The sequence below is a fragment of the Puma concolor genome, chromosome D2 (genome assembly GCF_028749965.1).
Source record: "Puma concolor isolate L17-30 chromosome D2, mPumCon1.1.hap2, whole genome shotgun sequence".
NCBI classification, from domain to species: Eukaryota; Metazoa; Chordata; class Mammalia; order Carnivora; family Felidae; genus Puma; species Puma concolor.
The window spans coordinates 71247493-71266210 of NC_141677.1; the positions used below are offsets into that span (position 1 = coordinate 71247493).

The following is an 18718-nucleotide window of genomic DNA, read 5'->3' on the forward strand; positions in this document are numbered from 1 at the left end:
GAGAACATATGTATTTGAGGAATGTCAAGCCTTTAAAATTCACAGTAAAAGCTGCCACTCTACCCACCACTTCACCCAAGGGCTTCCAAGAACACATGTTCTTAACTTATGTTTCCTCAGAGGCCCTTGCGCAGTGGGAAGGAACAGGGTGTAACATAGGAGCCCAAGTGCCTCCCGAGGGTTTGCTTTTCATTTTTTCACAGAAAGGGAATGGAGATTGTTTGGCTTTTTTGTTTCTCTCTCTCTCTCTCTCTCTCTCTCTCTCTCTCTCTCACTCAGAGTTTTTCTCCCCCCCCCCTTTTTATACCCTAAAGGATCTATACATGGTTCTTATTAAAAAATCACGTCATTGTTGCCAAACTCTGACACTGGCTTCCATTTGTAAAGGCAGTGGCAGGAGAGGGCCACATCAGGATGGAATTTCTGAGTCAAATGTCCTCTGTGATTCTGAGCCCCTTCAAAAATCTACATCATTCACTGGCATTTTCTCTATTGATCGACGAAGATTCAGTTAGTACTTTAATTTTTTTGTTTTACCCTTTTGCACACTAACATTTGCTGCATTATTTGGATTAAACAGAAACTGGGTTCATCTCCAGTCCACATATGAAAAGCCCCTTGTAAATCTAGGATCCTCTTGAAATCCCACCTTGATAAACCCTTGTTACCACTGCCAGGTGCCACCGCACTTGGCTGCCTAGGGAGCAGGCGTCCGTTCTCCGGATGGTGCGTGAACTGTTCTGGCTTGGGTTTATTCAGAAAGCATCAACTGCTTGACCCGGGTTCTCCTTCACCTGAATAGCACCCGGCTTGCTCACGTGTATAATCTGGATAACCTGGATTGGAGCCTGGAGGCAGCCATTTTGGTTTCGTTCAGGGTTCTACCCCTGTGCCCCTCACCCTACTATTCTCTGTGGTAGTATTCTTTTAAAAAGGGTGGTTCTTGTAACCCAAGCATATCAGAAAATGTGAAAGCTGTTTGATCCAGTTGTTAGTTCACAGATGGGCCAAGATGAACATTTTACAGTTAGCACATGGGGCGCCTGGGAGGCTCAGTCGGTTAAGCGTCCGACTTCGGCTCAGGTCACGATCTCGCGGTGCGTGAGTTCGAGCCCCGCGTCGGGCTCTGTGCTGACGGCTCAGAGCCTGGAGCCTGTTTCGGATTCTGTGTCTCCCTCTGTCTCTGACCCTCCCCCGTTCATGCTCTGTCTCCCTCTGTCTCAAAAATAAATAAACATTGAAAAAAAATTTTTTTTAATTAGCTCTTTATGTTCTGGCTAGTCTATACTGTAGGGAAATGCCAGTTCAGGGCCTAGGGAGGATTTCAAAGAACTTTCTTAAAAATGGACAGTTTTAGAGGAGAAAACAACCTTTATGCGTATATTTACAATTTTGATAGTCATTTGGAAGGCCTTTGAATGCATAGGCAGTCTATTACGTAAAAGTAATTTAGGAATCCTAGAATTTTAGTGCGGGAAAGGGTATACAAATCAGAATTCAAAGCTTCATTTGTATGTGTGTATACAATACAGATTTTTCTTTTTTTGTTGTTGTTTTTTGTTTTTGTTTTTTTGTTTGTTTTGTTTTGCATCTTTCCCTAAGAGGATACAAGCTAATTATTTAAAATGTCTGTGACTTACGATGAGAACCAGATGGGAAATATTTGGATTTTCCCCGTCTCTCTGCCTCACTTTCTCTCACTCCTGTCAAAACGATGGAGGCACATCGGCAAAAGAAAAAGAAAAATTTTATTGCACTCCATCCACAGAACGAGGCCCTAATGAGGCCTGCGCAGCATTGTCAAAAATGTGTGTATACTTGGACCACGTTAATATTTTATTTAGCTGTCAATATTCAACAATAGATTTCACCTTTCATTCTAGAGCTGATTAGGACTTAGGAGATTGTCTTCTTAGATGCCACTAATAATGCCTCAAAAAACAAGTACACGTGTGATTTCCAGCAGGTAGTCTAAGCCTCCTTTTCCGCCCAAGTACATCCGTTATATTTGTCTTTCGCTGAAGATGTTAAAAATCATAATGTCTCTTGTCAGTAGCAATAATGAAGGGGAAGATTAGCTTTAATGACATTATGAGAATCATTATGTTTAATTTATCGCTAATTAATGCTGACAGGTTTCATATGCCTTGGGTTGCTTTCATGTGAGTGTTACGTGCTGGGTTTTTTTTGTTTTTTTTTTAATTATGTGTACACATCCCTCCCCATTCATTCATTTTGATTCTGACGATTTACACAGCTTCCTGTCTTCCAGGTTCCCTCCCCATATGGTCCCACCACATCACACTCTACACACGACCGGCATCCCCCACCCGGCCATAGTAACGCCAACCGTCAAACAGGAATCCTCCCAGAGTGACGTCGGCTCACTCCATAGCTCGTGAGTGTTGTTGATCTTTCGGCCGCTCTTTCATTCCCCATCTTGTCTAGCCCATTTGTTGACGCGGTGGCCATTGGGTGGTAGCCCGGCCCATGGTTAGCCAATGGAGCGTGTGCCCCTGGGAAACACCCGACTTGGGTGGCCTCTGGACTCTGAGAGAGCACAGCGCTCACGGTTGGCACCAGTGTGGGTGTACTTGCGTGCTTGGGCGGCCTGGGGTTCGCAACCACGTCCCCGTCTCTCACCCACCACGGAACGTTGAGAGGCCCGGCCTGAGAGCACGAGAAACCCCCGTCGGGAGCGAATCGGCCACGCTGTGCCTTCCCCTCTGCCTTGGGAAAATTGTGTGTCTGAGACACTTGAGGAAGTAGTTACGAAATCTCTCTCTTCCCCCCACACCCTCGCTAGGATGTTTTCGTTCCGTTTTCCAGGGTGGAGAAGACTAAAAAGTGGAAGCGTGCTTCTCGTTCAGGACTGCTGGGTTTGGGCGTTGAGCAGACAGGGAGACGGGTTCTCTGCTGTGGAGGAAGTTGGGCTTTGCGATCGTTTACTGGGTTGTGTCTGTCTATTCTGTCTGTATCCAGAAAGCATCAGGACTCCAAAAAGGAAGAAGAAAAGAAGAAGCCCCACATAAAGAAACCTCTTAACGCGTTCATGTTGTATATGAAGGAAATGAGGGCCAAGGTCGTGGCCGAGTGCACGTTGAAAGAAAGTGCCGCCATCAACCAGATCCTGGGGCGAAGGGTAGGTAGTTCCCTCGCTGGGCAGAGGGGGACGAATGGACCGGGGCCTGGTGGGTAGCATGACACAGCGTCCCCGTCCCTTCAGCCACGTTCTGACTCCTTCAGTGGTCTTCATGGAGTCAGGACCAGAAACCCACATTCGAAGGATCTTCTGAACACCCACCGCCTTCATCCTCCCCCAGCCCCAGAGAGAGCACAGAGAGAACGAGAGAGATGACCCATCAGGTTTCGTTTCAGAGTTCCCGTTAGTGCCAGGACCCTGCAGATCAGACCCGTTTCTCATCCCCGGCCGCGGTGTAATTTGTGATGTTTTGCATGCCTCTCCCCGCCTCTGTGTCCCCTCCAGTGGCATGCGCTGTCCAGAGAAGAGCAGGCGAAATACTATGAGCTGGCCCGGAAGGAGCGACAGCTTCACATGCAGCTGTACCCCGGCTGGTCTGCGCGGGATAACTATGTAGGTGTTCGTTTTTCTTGGAACTAGAGTCTGTGGAGATGGGTCGAGTGTTCGTCTGCCCAAAGGGAACGCTCCCTGCCAACTTGAATCAGGCCTCAGAGCCCTCCAGTCTGCCCACTCCTGGGACAGTAGCGTCTTGCCCAAGCGCCAGAGTGGGGGGCAGTGGGGGGTTGTCTTGGCTCCCAGTATGGCTCCATCAGCGTGCCATAGTTCTTAAAGGAGGAGGGCTTTAAGAGGGAAAAACAAAAGTTGTCCGATGGCTGTGGTGCAGTACAAGTTGAAAACCTAGTTTGTCCTGAGAGGAGCATGATGGGAGGAGGATCCCTGAAAGCAGCCAAGGGTCGTCACCCTCTGGAGGGGTAGATGAAATGCCTCAGGGCCCAGGAAAGGTAGGAAGGGGGGCTGTGCCGAGTGACGTGTCTTCCTGGGCTCAGTGCCGCCTGCAGGATTTGCCCAGTTTCCCCTCTTGGGTTTTGGAAAACACTGTAGGATTGTTGTTTCTACTTATCACTGGGGTTGTCATACCTGTGATTCCTCTTCTCTCAGAAACTGGCTCTCCTCTGGAGACCTCTGTCCCCTCTCCCGGTTAGCTCTTGATCCGCAGTTTCCCCAGTAGCGTCCTGGGTGGGCTCTCCTCTCTCAGTGGAGGAGATGTCTCTTATTTCGCCCGAGACGTTAACCCCACGGCATCAGGTTTTATAACGTGGTCTTGAACCGTCCACTCTTTGGGATGGGAAAGACAAGACTTGCCCGAATGCCAGCAGTGGTCCCCCCTCCCATTTCTTGTCAGTGGCGTGGAGCCACGGAGGATTCTTTCACCGGTCAGCGCTCCCGACCTAGCTCTCCCACGGACAATGTCCGTGGTGAAGACGCTCTCCGTATGTGGGTTGAGATCAGTTCAGTCGGTGTGGGTTGTGAAGGTAACTGCGCACACAGCATCTGGGGACTCGGAGTTAAATCGGACGTGTTTACTCTCAAAGCCTACCTGCCATCAGGAAGCCACAGACATCCACGTGACTACGTGGGCCCCGAGTGGCCGCTATTTTCTGCTTGCTTTAGCTGTTTCTCCTACCTTTTGACACGTGCTTGCTGCCTGCTCTTCGAAGGGGGCGTGGAGAACACTGAATGTTGGGCTTGACCCCCACGTCTTCATCACTGCCCCCCACCCACCTCCCTCTGAGCCCCCCTGCCCTTGGCTGGCAGCCCAAGACCGCTCCCCCTGGGAGCTGAATCCGTGCCGATGCCTCTCCCTGGAATGTCGGCCGTGGTCAGGGCCCTTGTCATTCACAGATGGTCACACACAGGGTCTTAACTGCTTGGGACCCTTTACATTTGTCCTCAGCCTGTGTGCCGTGGGGAAGCCTTTCTTCTGGAGCGGAAAGGAAGAGGAGGAGAAGGTTCGTGCTCACCCACAGGCTTGCTGCTCACCCCCACCTGACCTTGAGGTGGAGATTTACAGCCGCAGCCTCCACATGAGCGGCCGTCTCATTCCAGGACCCCTGTTCTCCTGGTTTCTTTCGGGGCAGAAGCTCTTAAGATTTCACCTCCAGCTTCTGCCTGCTTCAGACCCAATTCTTTGAGTGATCTAGGATGTTGGCACAGAGACAGATTCTGTTCTGCTGTCGATATCGCTTCCCCAGCAGAGATTTGGGGTCAGGGTAGGGCCTTCACGTACAGCTTTGCAGAACGCGCAGTGCACAACCCTGCAGAGTGCCGTGTGCACTCTGGTCTACGTGCATGGTACCCCCTGGAGTTGGGCAGAGGGACACCTCCACAGAGATACAAGGCCAACTTTGGGATAGCTCCCAAAGAATGCTGCTGTTGACCTCCCTGGGAGTCAGTTAGACAGGTGTTGCCCCGGGCTTTTCTTGAAGTGCTTTCTAGGTTTCAGAAGGTCCATCAGGCCCTGCCAGTGACTTCAGCTCAGCTCCGTATTCAGAAGAGGTTTAGTGTAATAAGGGAAGCCTCTGACAGGACTTGAGAGACCGTTTCATTTTTAAAATTTTGTTTGTTTATTTATTTATTTTGAGAGAGAGTGTGCGTGCAAGTTGGGGAGGGGCAGAGAGAGAGGGAGAGAGAGAGAATCTCTGTCAGCTGGGAGCTCAGAGCCCGATGTGGGGCTCAAACTCACAAACTGAGATCATGACCTGAGCTGGACACTCAACCGACTGAGCCACCCAGGCGCCCCAGACTTGAGAGAAAGTTTAAAGGTAGATGTAGATTTGGGGCTGAAAGAGCTTTATTTCTTGAATGGGGTACTGTGAGACTCCTGTCAACAATGGCTCCTTACACATGGCTGTGAACACACACACACACACACACACCCTCCTCCCTCCCTCCTGTGCCCCAGGAAACAGTCTGGAACAGATGTCAGAGTCAAAGGTTTTATGGGTTGGACTGTGGTGGAACTTGTTAACCTGGGGAGTTGTCCTTAACTGACTTGACATAGAAGTTTCTATACGTTACTCTGGTCATTGTAAAGTCCAGAAAGTCCTGGAAAGTTTCCTGAGCCTCTTTCACGTTCCTGCTTGTCCAGTCAAGTGGTAACAGAAAGCTTTAGATCACTCCTTAGCAAAAACAGGATTGAGGAAGACAGTCCCACGTGGGTCGTGGGACTGGGCACGTTCTGGGGCACAAGAGAAAACAGCGTGGTCCCATAGTGCTCTCTAATGTGTAACCTAAACTGACAGCCTTCCATGGGGACTAGAGCCTCCGACCACCTTTCAGAATATATTGCGGGAGATTGGAAACGGGTGAGCGCTGTATTAACGGAGGTGACCGCGAAGCCCTTGGGTGTGTGGGTGCCAGCACCGCCCGGAGTTGCAACGCTTTCCTGTGCCTGCTGTTCACTTCCGGCTCCTAAATACGCTGGAACTCGCCCCTCCTGCCTGTTCCTAGATAGCCAGGTGGCACTTTGCTGCTCCCCTGGGAGGGGCCCAGACACGAAGATGGGCTGTCGAGGCTCATGAGAAGGCCCCGTGAGCTCCTCTTTTTTAAAAAAATTTTTTTTAATATTTAAGCTGCTCATCAAGGAACATGAAATGTGTCACAGTGTTTCAAACTCCAGGCCAAGACAGACTTCCCGAATGGTACGTGCCCGGAGATCTGAGAGAACAGAGGGGCTTTCTCTGAGAGAGACACTGTGGCTCTGAGCCCGTGGATGAAGCAAAAACCACGGCGTCTGCACCCTGAGGTTCTAGGGCCTCACGGGTTGCCAGGTTTACCCCCTGTGACTCGTCTTTTCTCTTCCGGACTTGCCATCAACACCCCTTGAGCACTTTTGGGCAGAGGCAACATTTAGATATTCTGAAACAGACAGAAGTGTGGGCCCGTCCTGTTACTGGTGACGTTTCAGACGTACCGGGCCTCTGACTCCAACAGATAGATCTGATTCCAGATCTACGGAATTCCTCCCTGTTCCCATGCCACAGCCACAGCCACAGCCACCAGCAGACAGTAAAGGTCCCAGGCTGGAGACTGTGAATGATCCCATGTAACTGATCCCCTGTAATCAATGAAAACCCTTCCCCAGAGGACACGGGATTAAATTCGAAGGCAGCACAGCCCCGTAGGTAAGCGCTGTGGAACCCAGGCTGCCTGAAGTTCCCGCCCTGGTACCGGCCTTGGCCAGTCGTGTGAGCTCAGGAAATTCACGTAACCCCTCTGTGCCTGAGTTTCCTTACCTGTGAAATTGGAAGGGGGGCGCCTGGGCGGCTCAGTCGGTTGAGCGTCCGACTTCAACTCCAGTCATGATCTCACGGTTCGTGGGTTTGGGCCTCGCATCAGGCTCTGCACTGTCAGCACAGAGCCTGGAGCCTGCTTCGGATCCCCATTCTCTCTCCTCTCTCTCTCTCTCTCTCTCTCTCTCTCTCTCTCTCTCTTTCTCTCTCTGTCTCTCTCTCCTCTCTCTCTCCCTCTCTCTTCTCTCTCTCTTTCTCTGCCCCTCCCCTGCTTGTGCTCTCTTTCTCTCTCTCTCTCTCTTTCTCTCTCTCAAATAAGCGTTTTTCTGCCCCTCCCCTGCTTGCATTCTCTCTCTCAAAAATAAATAAGCATTAAAAAAAGAAGAAGAAGAAGAATTGGGGCACTTGGATGGCTCAGTCAGTTAAGCGACGGACTTCGGCTCAGGTCGTGATCTCACAGTTTATGGGTTCGAGCCCCGTGTCAGGCTCTGTGTTGACAGCTCAGAGCCTGGAGCCTGCTTCAGATTCTGTGGCTCCCTCTCTGTCTGCCCCTCCCCAGCTCATGCTCATGATCATGCTCTCTCTCGCTCTCTCTGGAAAATAAATAAACATTAAAAAAATTTTTTTTAAAGAATTAAAATTGGGATGGTGCTGTAGTACCTGTTGTATAGGATGGCATGAGGGAAAAATGAGTCAATATGCATAGCGCATTTAGAATCATGCCTGGCACATAGTATGTGCTCAGTAAATGTTAGCTGCTATTACTAGTAAAGCCCCAATGAAAGCTTTTTTTTTTTTTTTGATTGAGTATGAGGACCTCTTGGCTTTAATAAGGAGGAGGTCTGCGTGGGGCAAGGGGGCTTTCTTAGCCCACATGGCCATCTCCACATTCATCTGTCCCTTGGCTGTGCGCTCTTGGGCCACTCCCAACCCTGTCCCTCCACACCTCCCTGAATCTTCCTTGATCCGTTCTTTTCTCCCCTGCTATGGAATCAGATGCTCTGGGTCGGGTTTGAGGATGCACATAGGTAGGTGGGGAAAGAGGTCTTTCCCTCACCCTCTGCTGACCCCTCCTCTTCCCCTTCCAGGGCGTGTGTGTCCCTCTAGGGGGTCAGAAGCATTCTGGGCGCTGTGGGTGTGGATGGAGACAGCGCTGTGCTCCCCTCTTTCTGCCTGCCTTCCAGGGGAACCCAGATGCCCTCTCCCGTCTGTTTCCTGAAATAATTGCTTGCATTTCATCTCTTCATCCAGGGGAAGAAGAAGAAGAGGAAAAGGGACAAGCAGCCAGGAGAGACCAATGGTAAGTTAGAACGAGGAGGAAGGAGGAAGGAACGGTACTTACGAGGACCACTCTTTAACGTTAGGTTTCTCTCTGGGGGAGGCAGGAGAGACTCAAGGCCAGGAAGATGTGGGGGAACCCATCTTAGCCAGCCTTTTTTGTTTATGCATTTTAATTAATTGCTTCATGACTGCCCTTTTAAAGCTAGTAACATTCATTGTTGCATGAAAAGCACATTGTAATTCTAGTGGAATGTGTTTTAAAATAACTGGAGAGCCTGTAACAGGAGGGAGGTAGGCATGCCTATGCGGGACGTATGCAGTCTGCTTATTTTGTGTGTGTCTGTGTGTAGGGATGAGGAAGGGGCCGCGGGAGGAGGAAGGGGTGTGTGTGAGTGTTTGATATTAACTGGGCTGTTCCTGAATGTTCTGATGCATGCCTTTACAGTGGTAAATTGCACCCGATTTAAATTAAGGAGGTTTGTCATTCTCTAGAAGAAATTAGAAATACTGCATAGGCAATCTCAGAAGGTCCCCTTGGAGAAGGCCAGGCTTTTACAAACAACAACAACAATTTTGAAGGCTTTGTATAATTTGTTCTTTTTTTTCAGAACACAGCGAATGTTTCCTAAATCCTTGCCTTTCACTTCCTCCGATTACAGGTGCTAATGTCATTTTGAGTCATTAAAATAGTCGATAAACTGTTTTTTAATTTTTCTTGCCATTATAGTTTTATTAACATTAAACACGTATGACATTTGAACATCCTTTAAAATGACCATCTACACGGTTTCGTATGTTTCGGTAGATTTTTTTTTTTTTTTTCAGTTGCTTTTATTGTTTTTTTTTTTTTTTTTTTTTTTTTTTGGTTTTTTTTTTTTTAATTTAATTTAACTTTTGCTTTGTTTATTTATTTATTTTCCCCATAACAGTTGTTTAAGCAGTGATGACAGTGACTTAGTGTTGAACTAACTGTGCAAATTGAATATGCAGTATTTCTTTAAAAGAGACTGGTTAAAACAAAAACAAAAACAAAAACCAACCAAAATGGAAGGAATTCAGTAATAAACCTCCTTAATCTAATGGCATTTTCCGTTGCTCCCACTAAGTTTTCTCACGCAAGCATGCATTCGCAGTATGATTATTTTCTCCTTTGCTTTTTTTTTTATTTTAGTTTTTTTCTTCCTTTTGCTTTTCTGCTCTTAATTTGCAAACCCACTAGCATTTTACTGACTGTACCTGCTTAAAAGCTGCTATGAGCTTCTGACTAACCCCAAACAGCTCATTGACACTGCCTGTTCACCATCATTTGTTCTTCTGTTACTAGTAATGAAAATCGGTTTAAAAAAAAAAAAAAAAAGAAAAGAAAAGAGAAACAAAACCATTTCAAAAGCTGCAATATCCCAGTACCACAACCCTTTTCTTTCTTTATTTCTTTCTGTTTTGTTTCGTTTTGTTCTGTTTTTATTTGTAGTTGTTTTTTTTTTTCTTTTAAACTGTTGTACTCTGAGAAGAGAAAAGCATGTTACAAACTTAATTCCCTCCTTCGCTTTATTTTCTTCTTTAAGAAAAACAAATTGAGAGAAAGCTGGAACCAAAAGAAAAAGAAAAAAAAGAGAAAAAAAAGGAAAGCAGAACCAAAAGAGGAAAACTATTATTTAAAATTTAGTTTTTCAGTATCTAACTTCCCTTTATCCGTTCAAAACGAATCGGAGAGACAGTCCTTAAAGAAGGGATACTGCAGCTTTATTTGCAACAGCTAATGTCACCAGTTGAATAAGAATGTGATTTTTACCTTTTTTTTTTTTTTTCTAATTAAAGAAAGTTAAAAATCGAAAGTCGATATTTTGTAATTAGTAACCAGGTCATTGATTTATTCCCTTTTTTATTTTTATTTTTTTCTTATTTGTATCTTTCTCTCCCCCCCCCCTCTTTCCCCCTCTCTCTCTCCCTCTCTCTCTCCCACGTCCTCCTCCTCTGCTCGCTTCTCTCTTGAACTCATTCAGACCTGAGCGCTCCTAAGAAATGCCGAGCGCGCTTTGGCCTTGATCAACAGAATAACTGGTGCGGCCCTTGCAGGTGTGTATAGATTTCCCAGATTCGCTGTGCTGGTTTGCAGCTGGTCTATTCGGTCCTTTTCTCCCCCCTTCTCTGGCCTGTTGCTTTGTAGCTCTGTGTGTTGGTCTTAGGAGACACGAGGGTGCGGGACACTGCTCTGTGAGGGATGTGCTTTTTCTCCCCGCTGCTGCTAGCCAAAATGCCACTGTAAAACAGCATCATTTGTGCCTCCTCGGGTCAGCGACAGCCAGCCCCAGCGCGCCCCCTCCCAGGGACTGTTGCCTGCCAGCCCCCTTCCTCATGACAGTCCAGGATGGGGCTCAGTGACATCCATCGTAATCCTGGCCTAGGTAGAAGCCAACAACGTCACCTTTTCCCCTCCTTCTCTCTCTATTTTTATTTATTTCTCCTCGTTGTTTTTTGGTTTCTGGTTGTTGTTTTCTTTTTTTTTTCCCCCGTGTGTGTGTTTTATCGTTTTGTTTTATTTATTTATTTTTTTTCCTTTTGACTCATAGAAGTCTTTTCCTTTCATGTCCTTGGTGAGGAAAGAATCAAATAGAACCGAGGTGCTAGAGAAGACGAGTCAGCTGTAGCTGAGATGACCCATCCAACCGAGCATGACCCACCATTGTGTTGTATTTTTTGTGTTTACCTTATGCTAACAGATGCAAATACTCCAAAGAAGTGTCGGGCACTGTTCGGGCTTGACCGACAGACTTTATGGTGCAAACCATGCAGGTATATTTACCACTGTGAGGCCTTTGGGAAAATCAAAGCCTTCTGTCCTTCTGATACCTTAGTGTGTCGATATATTTTGACCTCATTCCCATCTACTTCCCCCCCCCTCCCCCGGCATCAATGACTAATGATCCTCATCCTTCAAAATTTCCTTGCTAATTTTATGCCGTGTCCTCTCCCCACTTCCTCTTTCTCTTTCCCCCCCACCTTGCTCTTGCAAATACCATATCCGGATCCCTGGTAGGACTGAGACCACAACCTTAACAGACCAGGACGGGCACTTACCCTTTTGCTTTGAAAGCCAGCATCCTGGAACCGGCCCGGTCCGTGGCATGTGTGCTGAGCGTAGAGAGCCACCATTTCCAGAGGTTTGAATGAGCTCACACCTGGCAGCAGTAGCATCCCCGTGCACTTGGGAGTCGAGACCCTTGGACAAGGGCTCCGGGGCAGGCGTTTTTGGTTGTGTTTTGTTTCGTTTTTCTTTTACGTTTCAAAACCACATGTCTCTGTACAGAGGAGTCTGGTTAGCTTGACATTGTTTTACAGTGCTGAAAAGAAGCGTGGCATTGAACGGCGTGCACCAGCTGAAGGGCTGCAAGCGACGAGTCATGCAGTCCCATACTGCAGCGTTGCTAGCCTGCAGAATTAAAATATATATTGTATATACTGAGAGAGAGAGAGAGAGAAAGAGAGAGAGAGAATATATTGCTTCCAAAATGAATTAGAAGAGTGCAAATTAAACACCGTGTTGCACCTGCAGGTTTCCACCCAAGCTGTAATTTCAGGGAAGGTGTAGGTACTTCCTTCTTGGTGGAGGGATACCAACTCGTTCCTGTCTCATTTCCTTTCCTTTACTGACCACCTTTGGTTAAATTTGTTGTTTCTTTGTTCTGATACAAGCAGTCTTTGAATTTGGAATATTATGATGGTAGGTATCTCAACTCCCCGAACACGCTTCCCTGTTTGTAGTGCCTCCTTGTCACGTGTCCCTCTCCTCCATGCCTCTGCCATGTGTTCCGTGTTTAGACATTAGATCAGATGTCCATCCCATTAACGTGCATGCCCACAAGTCTCCCGTGTCTCTTCCCCTCCCCCGATGCCTTACGAGGGACCGGCGAAGTGCCTGGAGTTGGCCAAACGTGTAGGGGAGAGAGGGCCCCGAGCATCTTTATTGAGACAGAACCTCACAGACAGCCCTGTGCCCACTGAGCGAGGATTCCAGGCCTTGAGAGAGATTCTGCAGTCACCCGTTCTGTGACATGGCAGTGTTCACAGAGGTGACAGATACCAGTCCCACGCAGTCCTGGGGTCTTCTGTGGGCAACAGAAAAGAGATTCGGGATGAACTAGATGAAGAGAGTTAGGTATTTAAATTAGGCCTACCCAGGGAAGACAGGGCCTCTGCTTACCCTATCTAGGCAGCGAATCTGTGGCAGAATTTTATTTGTGCCGAGTAGGAAGATAATTAGCTGCGGAATCCTGTTCTGAGACACCCTGTCATGGTGAAGGATTAGCTAATCGCGGGGCTCACTCCTGAGAGGGTTTCTCACGATCTGTAGAAACGTATGGCTGAGGCCATCGTGCCCACCTCGCAATATGGTATGTCGCCTAATTTGGGGGTGGAGGGGGGTGAGTGGTGGTTTATGAAGATGAAGCCCTTTTTTGTTTCAAAAGCACTTGCTTCAAGTTAGAGGTGACATCCCCCCCCCCCCACAAAAGTTACCATTACTAGCATTGGCCTGGACGGACATCCCCTCCTCAGACACAGCCTGCACCTTGTTTAAAGCCAGGGTGTGGTTATCTTCCTCAGAGGCCAGAAGTTTCGTTGACCTTCTTACAGAAAACAGGCAAAACCCAAAATCTTTGTAGCTGCCCCATAAACACGATTTTCAAAAGTGCAGCTCTGAGCGGCCGGCTGTCGGTACGCAGGCCGCTGTCCCTCCTCATTCCTCGGGGTTCTTTCCCCCCTTGGCACACCGTTAGAACTTTCCTGCTGGCCACTTTACTTCTGGTGGGGATGTTTTCCCTAAAAGCATTAGCAGATGCGTTTTAGCCGGTTGAAAGGGCGTAATTCCAAAACAGGATAAGGAAGAACCCTTAGCTTCCTTTCCGAGTAATTCCATGAGAAGCTAGAAGTGGAATTTTAAAAGGCCACCCCCTCGACTGGACACGGAGCCCGCGTGGGGGAGGGCAGGCGGATGGGTTTTGCCCCCTGTTCCCCTCAACTTTTCCTCTTTGCCAGGATCTGGCCCGATGCTCAATCAGTAGGACAAAATGTGCTTTCAAGAAAGAAAAGCAGTTTACAAAATGAGGCGTTTTCTGGCCCGTGTGTGTGTTCCAACTGCCTTTTGCTCGGCCACCTGTTAGAAGGAGTGTCTCGCTGTCCTTCGTGGTCTTCATGTCCCATGTTCAAAATGCTTCCACTCATCCCCTCGATGTAAACCTCCGTGTCAGAAGGAGGGCGGGAGGGTGAGGGGAGCGCCAGAACCGCTCCCAGCCAATCAGGGCTCTGCTCGCTACACAGGGTTTCTAATTTTATTTGACATTTGAGGACATTTTAACAAGATTCTGTTTTGAGCCCACCAAGTTGCTTTCCCATCTTTTTACTCTGCCCTAATATAGCATGGAATGCTGCTTGACGTCACTCCCTTGTTTCCTGTTTCTCCTTTTCTCTTCCCCCTCCTCCCTCCCCTTTGTCCTTGTTCTCTCTCACTTTTGCTTATGACCCGCCCCCCATCCCCACCCCGCCGTCCTCCCATTTTTTAAAATGCATGGACATCTTAGTTTTTTAAGCATGTTTTGATCTGCAGGCTAAGGTGGTTTAAAAACTCTGAGAGGCTTAATTATTTATCTCGGTTTCTGGGATGGGAGCAGAACCCACAGTCTGTTTCCGTCTATCCCAGAGGAGAAAAGGAACCTTTCCAAACTGAAGGTGAGGGGGGCTGCCCTCGCACCCCTAGAGTTCCTTCCCACCCAGTGGGGGATCAGGTAGGCCCTGAGGCCTCCACCCGGTGGGCCTCGGCGCCCTCCGGGAGGCAGGGAAGGCCAAGCATGCTCCCTCCCACCCTCCCTTCCTCCCCACCCTCCCGCCATCTCGCTGAGTCCACACCCCACGCACTGAGGGGCATGAGCAGACACCTCTGGGGGCACAGACCCGAGGAGGAACTCATTACACCCCCTTCCTTTCAAAGGCCAGTGACATCTGACAGCGGCTGCCTTCAACCAGGCAGCGTCTTCCCGCTTTCCTGGGATGGGAAGCCAGCCGCCCGGCGCTCACACACACTTGTCGTTAGAGTGTTATCAGCCACTGTTTTAACTGTGTTCAAGGGCTCCTTAGGTCAGCACATTCCCTGTATCTGCGTTATTTTTATAGCATGAGTGGGACTGATGCCCGGGATCACGTTTCCTACCAAATATCATCCCATCGGACTGGGATTAATAGTAGGAAAAGCTTTGAGGTCACATGCTCAATTTCTTGAATCGATTTCCCCAACCTTTTGATGATCAGCAAGAGAGGCTCTGACATTCTCATTCCTGTTTCTTATGTAAACGAGAAGCGTAGAGGGGAGATTCTGGTTTTGGTGCAGGGCAAAACTAGGCTTTCCAGCTTAAACGCTAATCCTGATGACCCCCAAACCCCAGACGTTCCATGCTGTGTGATTCCCTGGTACTTCTTCTTCGTCGTCACTTCCTTACGACACGCTGCGCCCTCTGTCCACTGGCCTCGGCATATTGACAAGGGCAGGATGCCCCTCCGTCCCATCCTCACTGTCTCTCCTTCCAGCCTTCTCACTCTGGGTTGGGGGAGGGGAAGACCCCAGATCTTTAAAAAACAAACCAAAAAAAAAAAAAAACAAACAAACAAACCCAAAAATCAACTTTGAATCATAATTTAATCCACAACCTGCAGGCCATACAACCAGTTATTCTTGTTCCTTTGGATCATTTTCTGTTTTTCTTATTCTTCCCCCTCCCCCACCTTTGTTTATCCTCTTCTACCTGTTTTTGGTGGTTTTGTTTTTGTTTTTATTTTTTTGTTTTTGTTTTTTAATTTATTTTGTTTTATTTTTGTTCCCCCCCTCCCCCTCCTCTCACCTGATTCTGACCTCTCTTGATTTGGTGTGGTTCTTAACAGACAAGCCCAAAAGCTCTCTGGGCGCCGGCAGCCTGGCGGTGGTGGCCGTGGTGGTGGCGGTGGTGGCGGCAGTGGTGTAAAAACGTCTAAGCCTCTTGCCTAGCACTGCCTTCAGCTCTGTGGGCTCAACAGTCAGTTTCATATTGATAGGAGGCGCCTGGGGAAGGAGCTCTCTTTCTCTTTTGCACACACACACACACACACACACACGCACACACTCAGAGCACCGGGGGTAGGGTGGTGGCGGTGGGGTGGGAACGGAGGGGATGTGATGGGCCAGCCAGGGGACGTCCAAGCCGAAAGAGAAAGCACACACTTGTCAGGGGAATCGCAGCGCGGATGCAGCCGCTTTTCTGGCACACGGGCGCTGCATCATCAATCCAGTCTAGTCTGCTCAGTGGTATCTGGGCCCGGGTCGGGTCGCGGCGGCGGGGGGGCGTTAGTGGGGGGCGAGGGGAGCAGGTAGGTAGCGGGGGGGGGGGGGGGGGGGGGGTGGCGCTCCACCAGTAAAATGCTGTTTGCCAGAGCAGGCTCAGATGGGGGCGGCAGTGAAGCGAGCGTGGCACGCCCCCCCCCCCCCCCCGCCCCCGGCGTAACTACCTGTCCCCCCCCCTCCCCCCCCCCCCGCCACGGGGCTTGCTGGCTCTTGGGGCACAGGTGACTCGAACTCGGCTCTGAGCAGTAGATAACGCTCTCCCTTGGCATCTTTGCCCCCTATTCACGGAGAACTCTCTCCCCCCTGTTTCTAGGAGAAAAAAAAAGTGCGTTCGCTACATACAAGGTGAAGGCAGCTGCCTCAGTCCACCCTCTTCAGATGGAAGCTTACTAGACTCGCCTCCTCCCTCCCCCAACCTGCTAGGCTCCCCTCCCCAAGACGCCAAGTCACAGACTGAGCAGACCCAGCCTCTCTCGCTGTCCCTGAAGCCCGACCCCCTGGCCCACCTGCCCATGATGCCGCCGCCGCCCGCCCTCCTGCTTGCCGAGGCCGCCCACGGCAAGGCCCCCGCCCTCTGTCCCAACGGGGCCCTGGACCTGCCCCCCGCCGCCCTGCAGCCGCCCGTCCTGTCCGCCTCGTCTCTGGCGCAGCCGTCGACATCTTCCTTACATTCCCACAGCGCCGTGGCCGTGGCCGTGGCCGGGACGCAGCCCCAGCCGCTGTCCCTCGTGACCAAGTCTTTAGAATAGCTTTAGCCTCGTCAGCCCCGGTTGGTTTGCGTAGTGTTGCGTTCCGCTTCTGTCCACCCCCCCCCCGCCCCCCAGCACCCCCCCAGCACCTCCCTCCCCCCCCGAAAGGTTTCGTTTTGTACTCTCTTAATTTTGTGCCACGTGGCTACATTAGTTGATGTTTATGGAGTTCATTGGTCAATATTTGACCCATTCTTATTTCAATTCCTCCTTTTAAATATGTAGATGAGAGAAGAACCTCATGATTCTACCAAAATTTTTATCAACAGCTGTTTAAAGTCTTTGTAGCGTTTAAAAAATATATATATATACATAACTGTTATGTAGTTCGGATAGCTTAGTTTTAAAAGACTGATTAAAAAACAAAAAGGAAAAAAAAAAAAGAAGCAATTTTGAAGCAGCCCTCCAGAAGGAGTTGGTTCTGTATTATTTGTATTAAATACGAGCTTGCGAACCAATCATTTTACATCTGGTTTTTAAACCATAAGGGCACGAGGAATGCAGTGCCGTTACTCTTTTTTTTTTCTCTGTGTGAAACAACTTTAATTGTGATGTTACTTGTTATTGTTTAAATGTACAGAAACAAAGGGTTAAATGTGTTAATATACCTTGTTCCATGGTGTTGTTCTTTTGGGGGGAGGGGGATGCTACTCAACCATTAATGGAATCACAACGCTGTTGGACCAGTAGTATTTATTGCTTTAGAGATTGCTCGTCGAACCTGTATGTCGTCCCTTTTAAAATATGTTTTCCTTTTTCTTGAAACTGTATAAAGTTTTTTTCCCCTTAGCATAAGCATCTTATATATAACAACTCATTTGTACAAGGTTTTTAAGTTTATATATAAAATGTGTATATATATTTTTTTGTTTCTCTTTTTGACTTTTTTTTTTTTTTTTTTTTGGCCGTATGAAACCCAGATGCCGCCAAACGGACATTAATAGTTGCATTTAAGGATCAGTAGCATTAACGAAAGTTGCTTTAAAAGCCATTATGTAAAACAAGACTTGAAAATTAGTGAGGGAATTTTAGCGGACGCTGTCTGAGCAGCAGCGGGAACCACCCTGTTTCTCCTTTGAACTCACAGTCGCCAGTTCTGTGCCCTTAGGACGTGGCCCGACTGTGTGCAAAACTTTATGTGCCAAAATTCTCAGTGACTTTAGCTTTCTCCCTCTTTTCGATGCTGTAATTTTTGTTCATCATGTTTTGCTGTGATGTTACATAGGTAGATTTGTATGTAGTTTTAATGTCACCTATAACAAGACGTGTTTGGTAGCAGATTGTCCAGAAAGCATTTTAAATGAAGAGGTATCAAACCCTTAGGGGCCAAAATTCTGTATATTAGATTACTCTTAAAGGAAAAACCAGCTGCCGCTTTTATGTACACGTATTCCATACGAGTAGGTGGCAAACTTTAAAAATAAGAAAAACCCTAGGCATGTTGATGTTGCAAAATGCTGTATAAAGCTGACACCTGTTCACTCAGTGCCATTGTAGTTGACATGAAGCGATTGTAAGACTGTCTCCGATTTTTCTCTGGTTTATTAAAATGCTAACTATAACATTTTTTGTGAATACTTTGAATGTTTCCTAACAGTTGTGATGTTACCGTTCCGTTTTATGCTCTTATTCCAATTTCATTTTTAATGGTTTGGAAGCCATTTTTGTAATGAATAAATGTTCATGCTGTACAATATCTGTAGCATGCCGTTCTGGATTAATAAAAGCAACTTAGTATGTGCAGATGAAGGCTGGTCACTTGTTTCTGTGATTTGGATTTTGCCTCTGGGGAGGCTGAATCTACCTTCACCGGGACTACTGTCTTCCCAAGCCAGACCGTGACACCGGACCGCATGGTTGGTGTGGGTGGCGGGTTGGGACTTGGGTCTCAAAAAGTGGCCTTGCACTCCTCTGATGGGTCGGGATGGTTTCCTTCCCCCACTCGTTCCCAGTGCCTCTGTGCCTTATCAGTGTCCCTGGTTGGTTCCTTCCTGAAAGCCAAGCACAGTCCCAGAGTACATGGCGCTCTTCTGGCTCTAAAACGGCCATC

The 18718-nt window shown here is 48.3% G+C and overlaps 1 protein-coding gene across 30 annotated transcripts in view; it reads left to right on the forward strand.

Annotated features, from left to right (window-relative positions):
- TCF7L2 (transcription factor 7 like 2) overlaps nt 1-18411 on the forward strand; it is a 202396-nt gene extending 183985 nt beyond the window's left edge. For 6 of the 30 annotated variants that reach the window (XM_086680881.1, XM_086680880.1, XM_086680886.1 and 3 more), the window contains 7 exons: nt 2258-2398; nt 2983-3142; nt 3488-3595; nt 8527-8575; nt 9165-9215; nt 10560-10632; nt 16233-18411. In XM_086680881.1, the coding sequence (XP_086537007.1) occupies nt 2258-2398; nt 2983-3142; nt 3488-3595; nt 8527-8575; nt 9165-9215; nt 10560-10632; nt 16233-16668 (1018 nt within the window). In that variant the 3' untranslated portion in view covers nt 16669-18411. Of the gene's footprint in view, nt 1-2257; nt 2399-2982; nt 3143-3487; nt 3596-8526; nt 8576-9164; nt 9216-10559; nt 10633-11276; nt 11351-12252; nt 12279-16232 lie in introns of those variants that run through there. The other 24 variants (XM_086680883.1, XM_086680882.1, XM_086680888.1 and 21 more) reach the window with 10 other exon arrangements.
- The last annotated feature ends 307 nt before the right edge of the window (nt 18412-18718 follow it).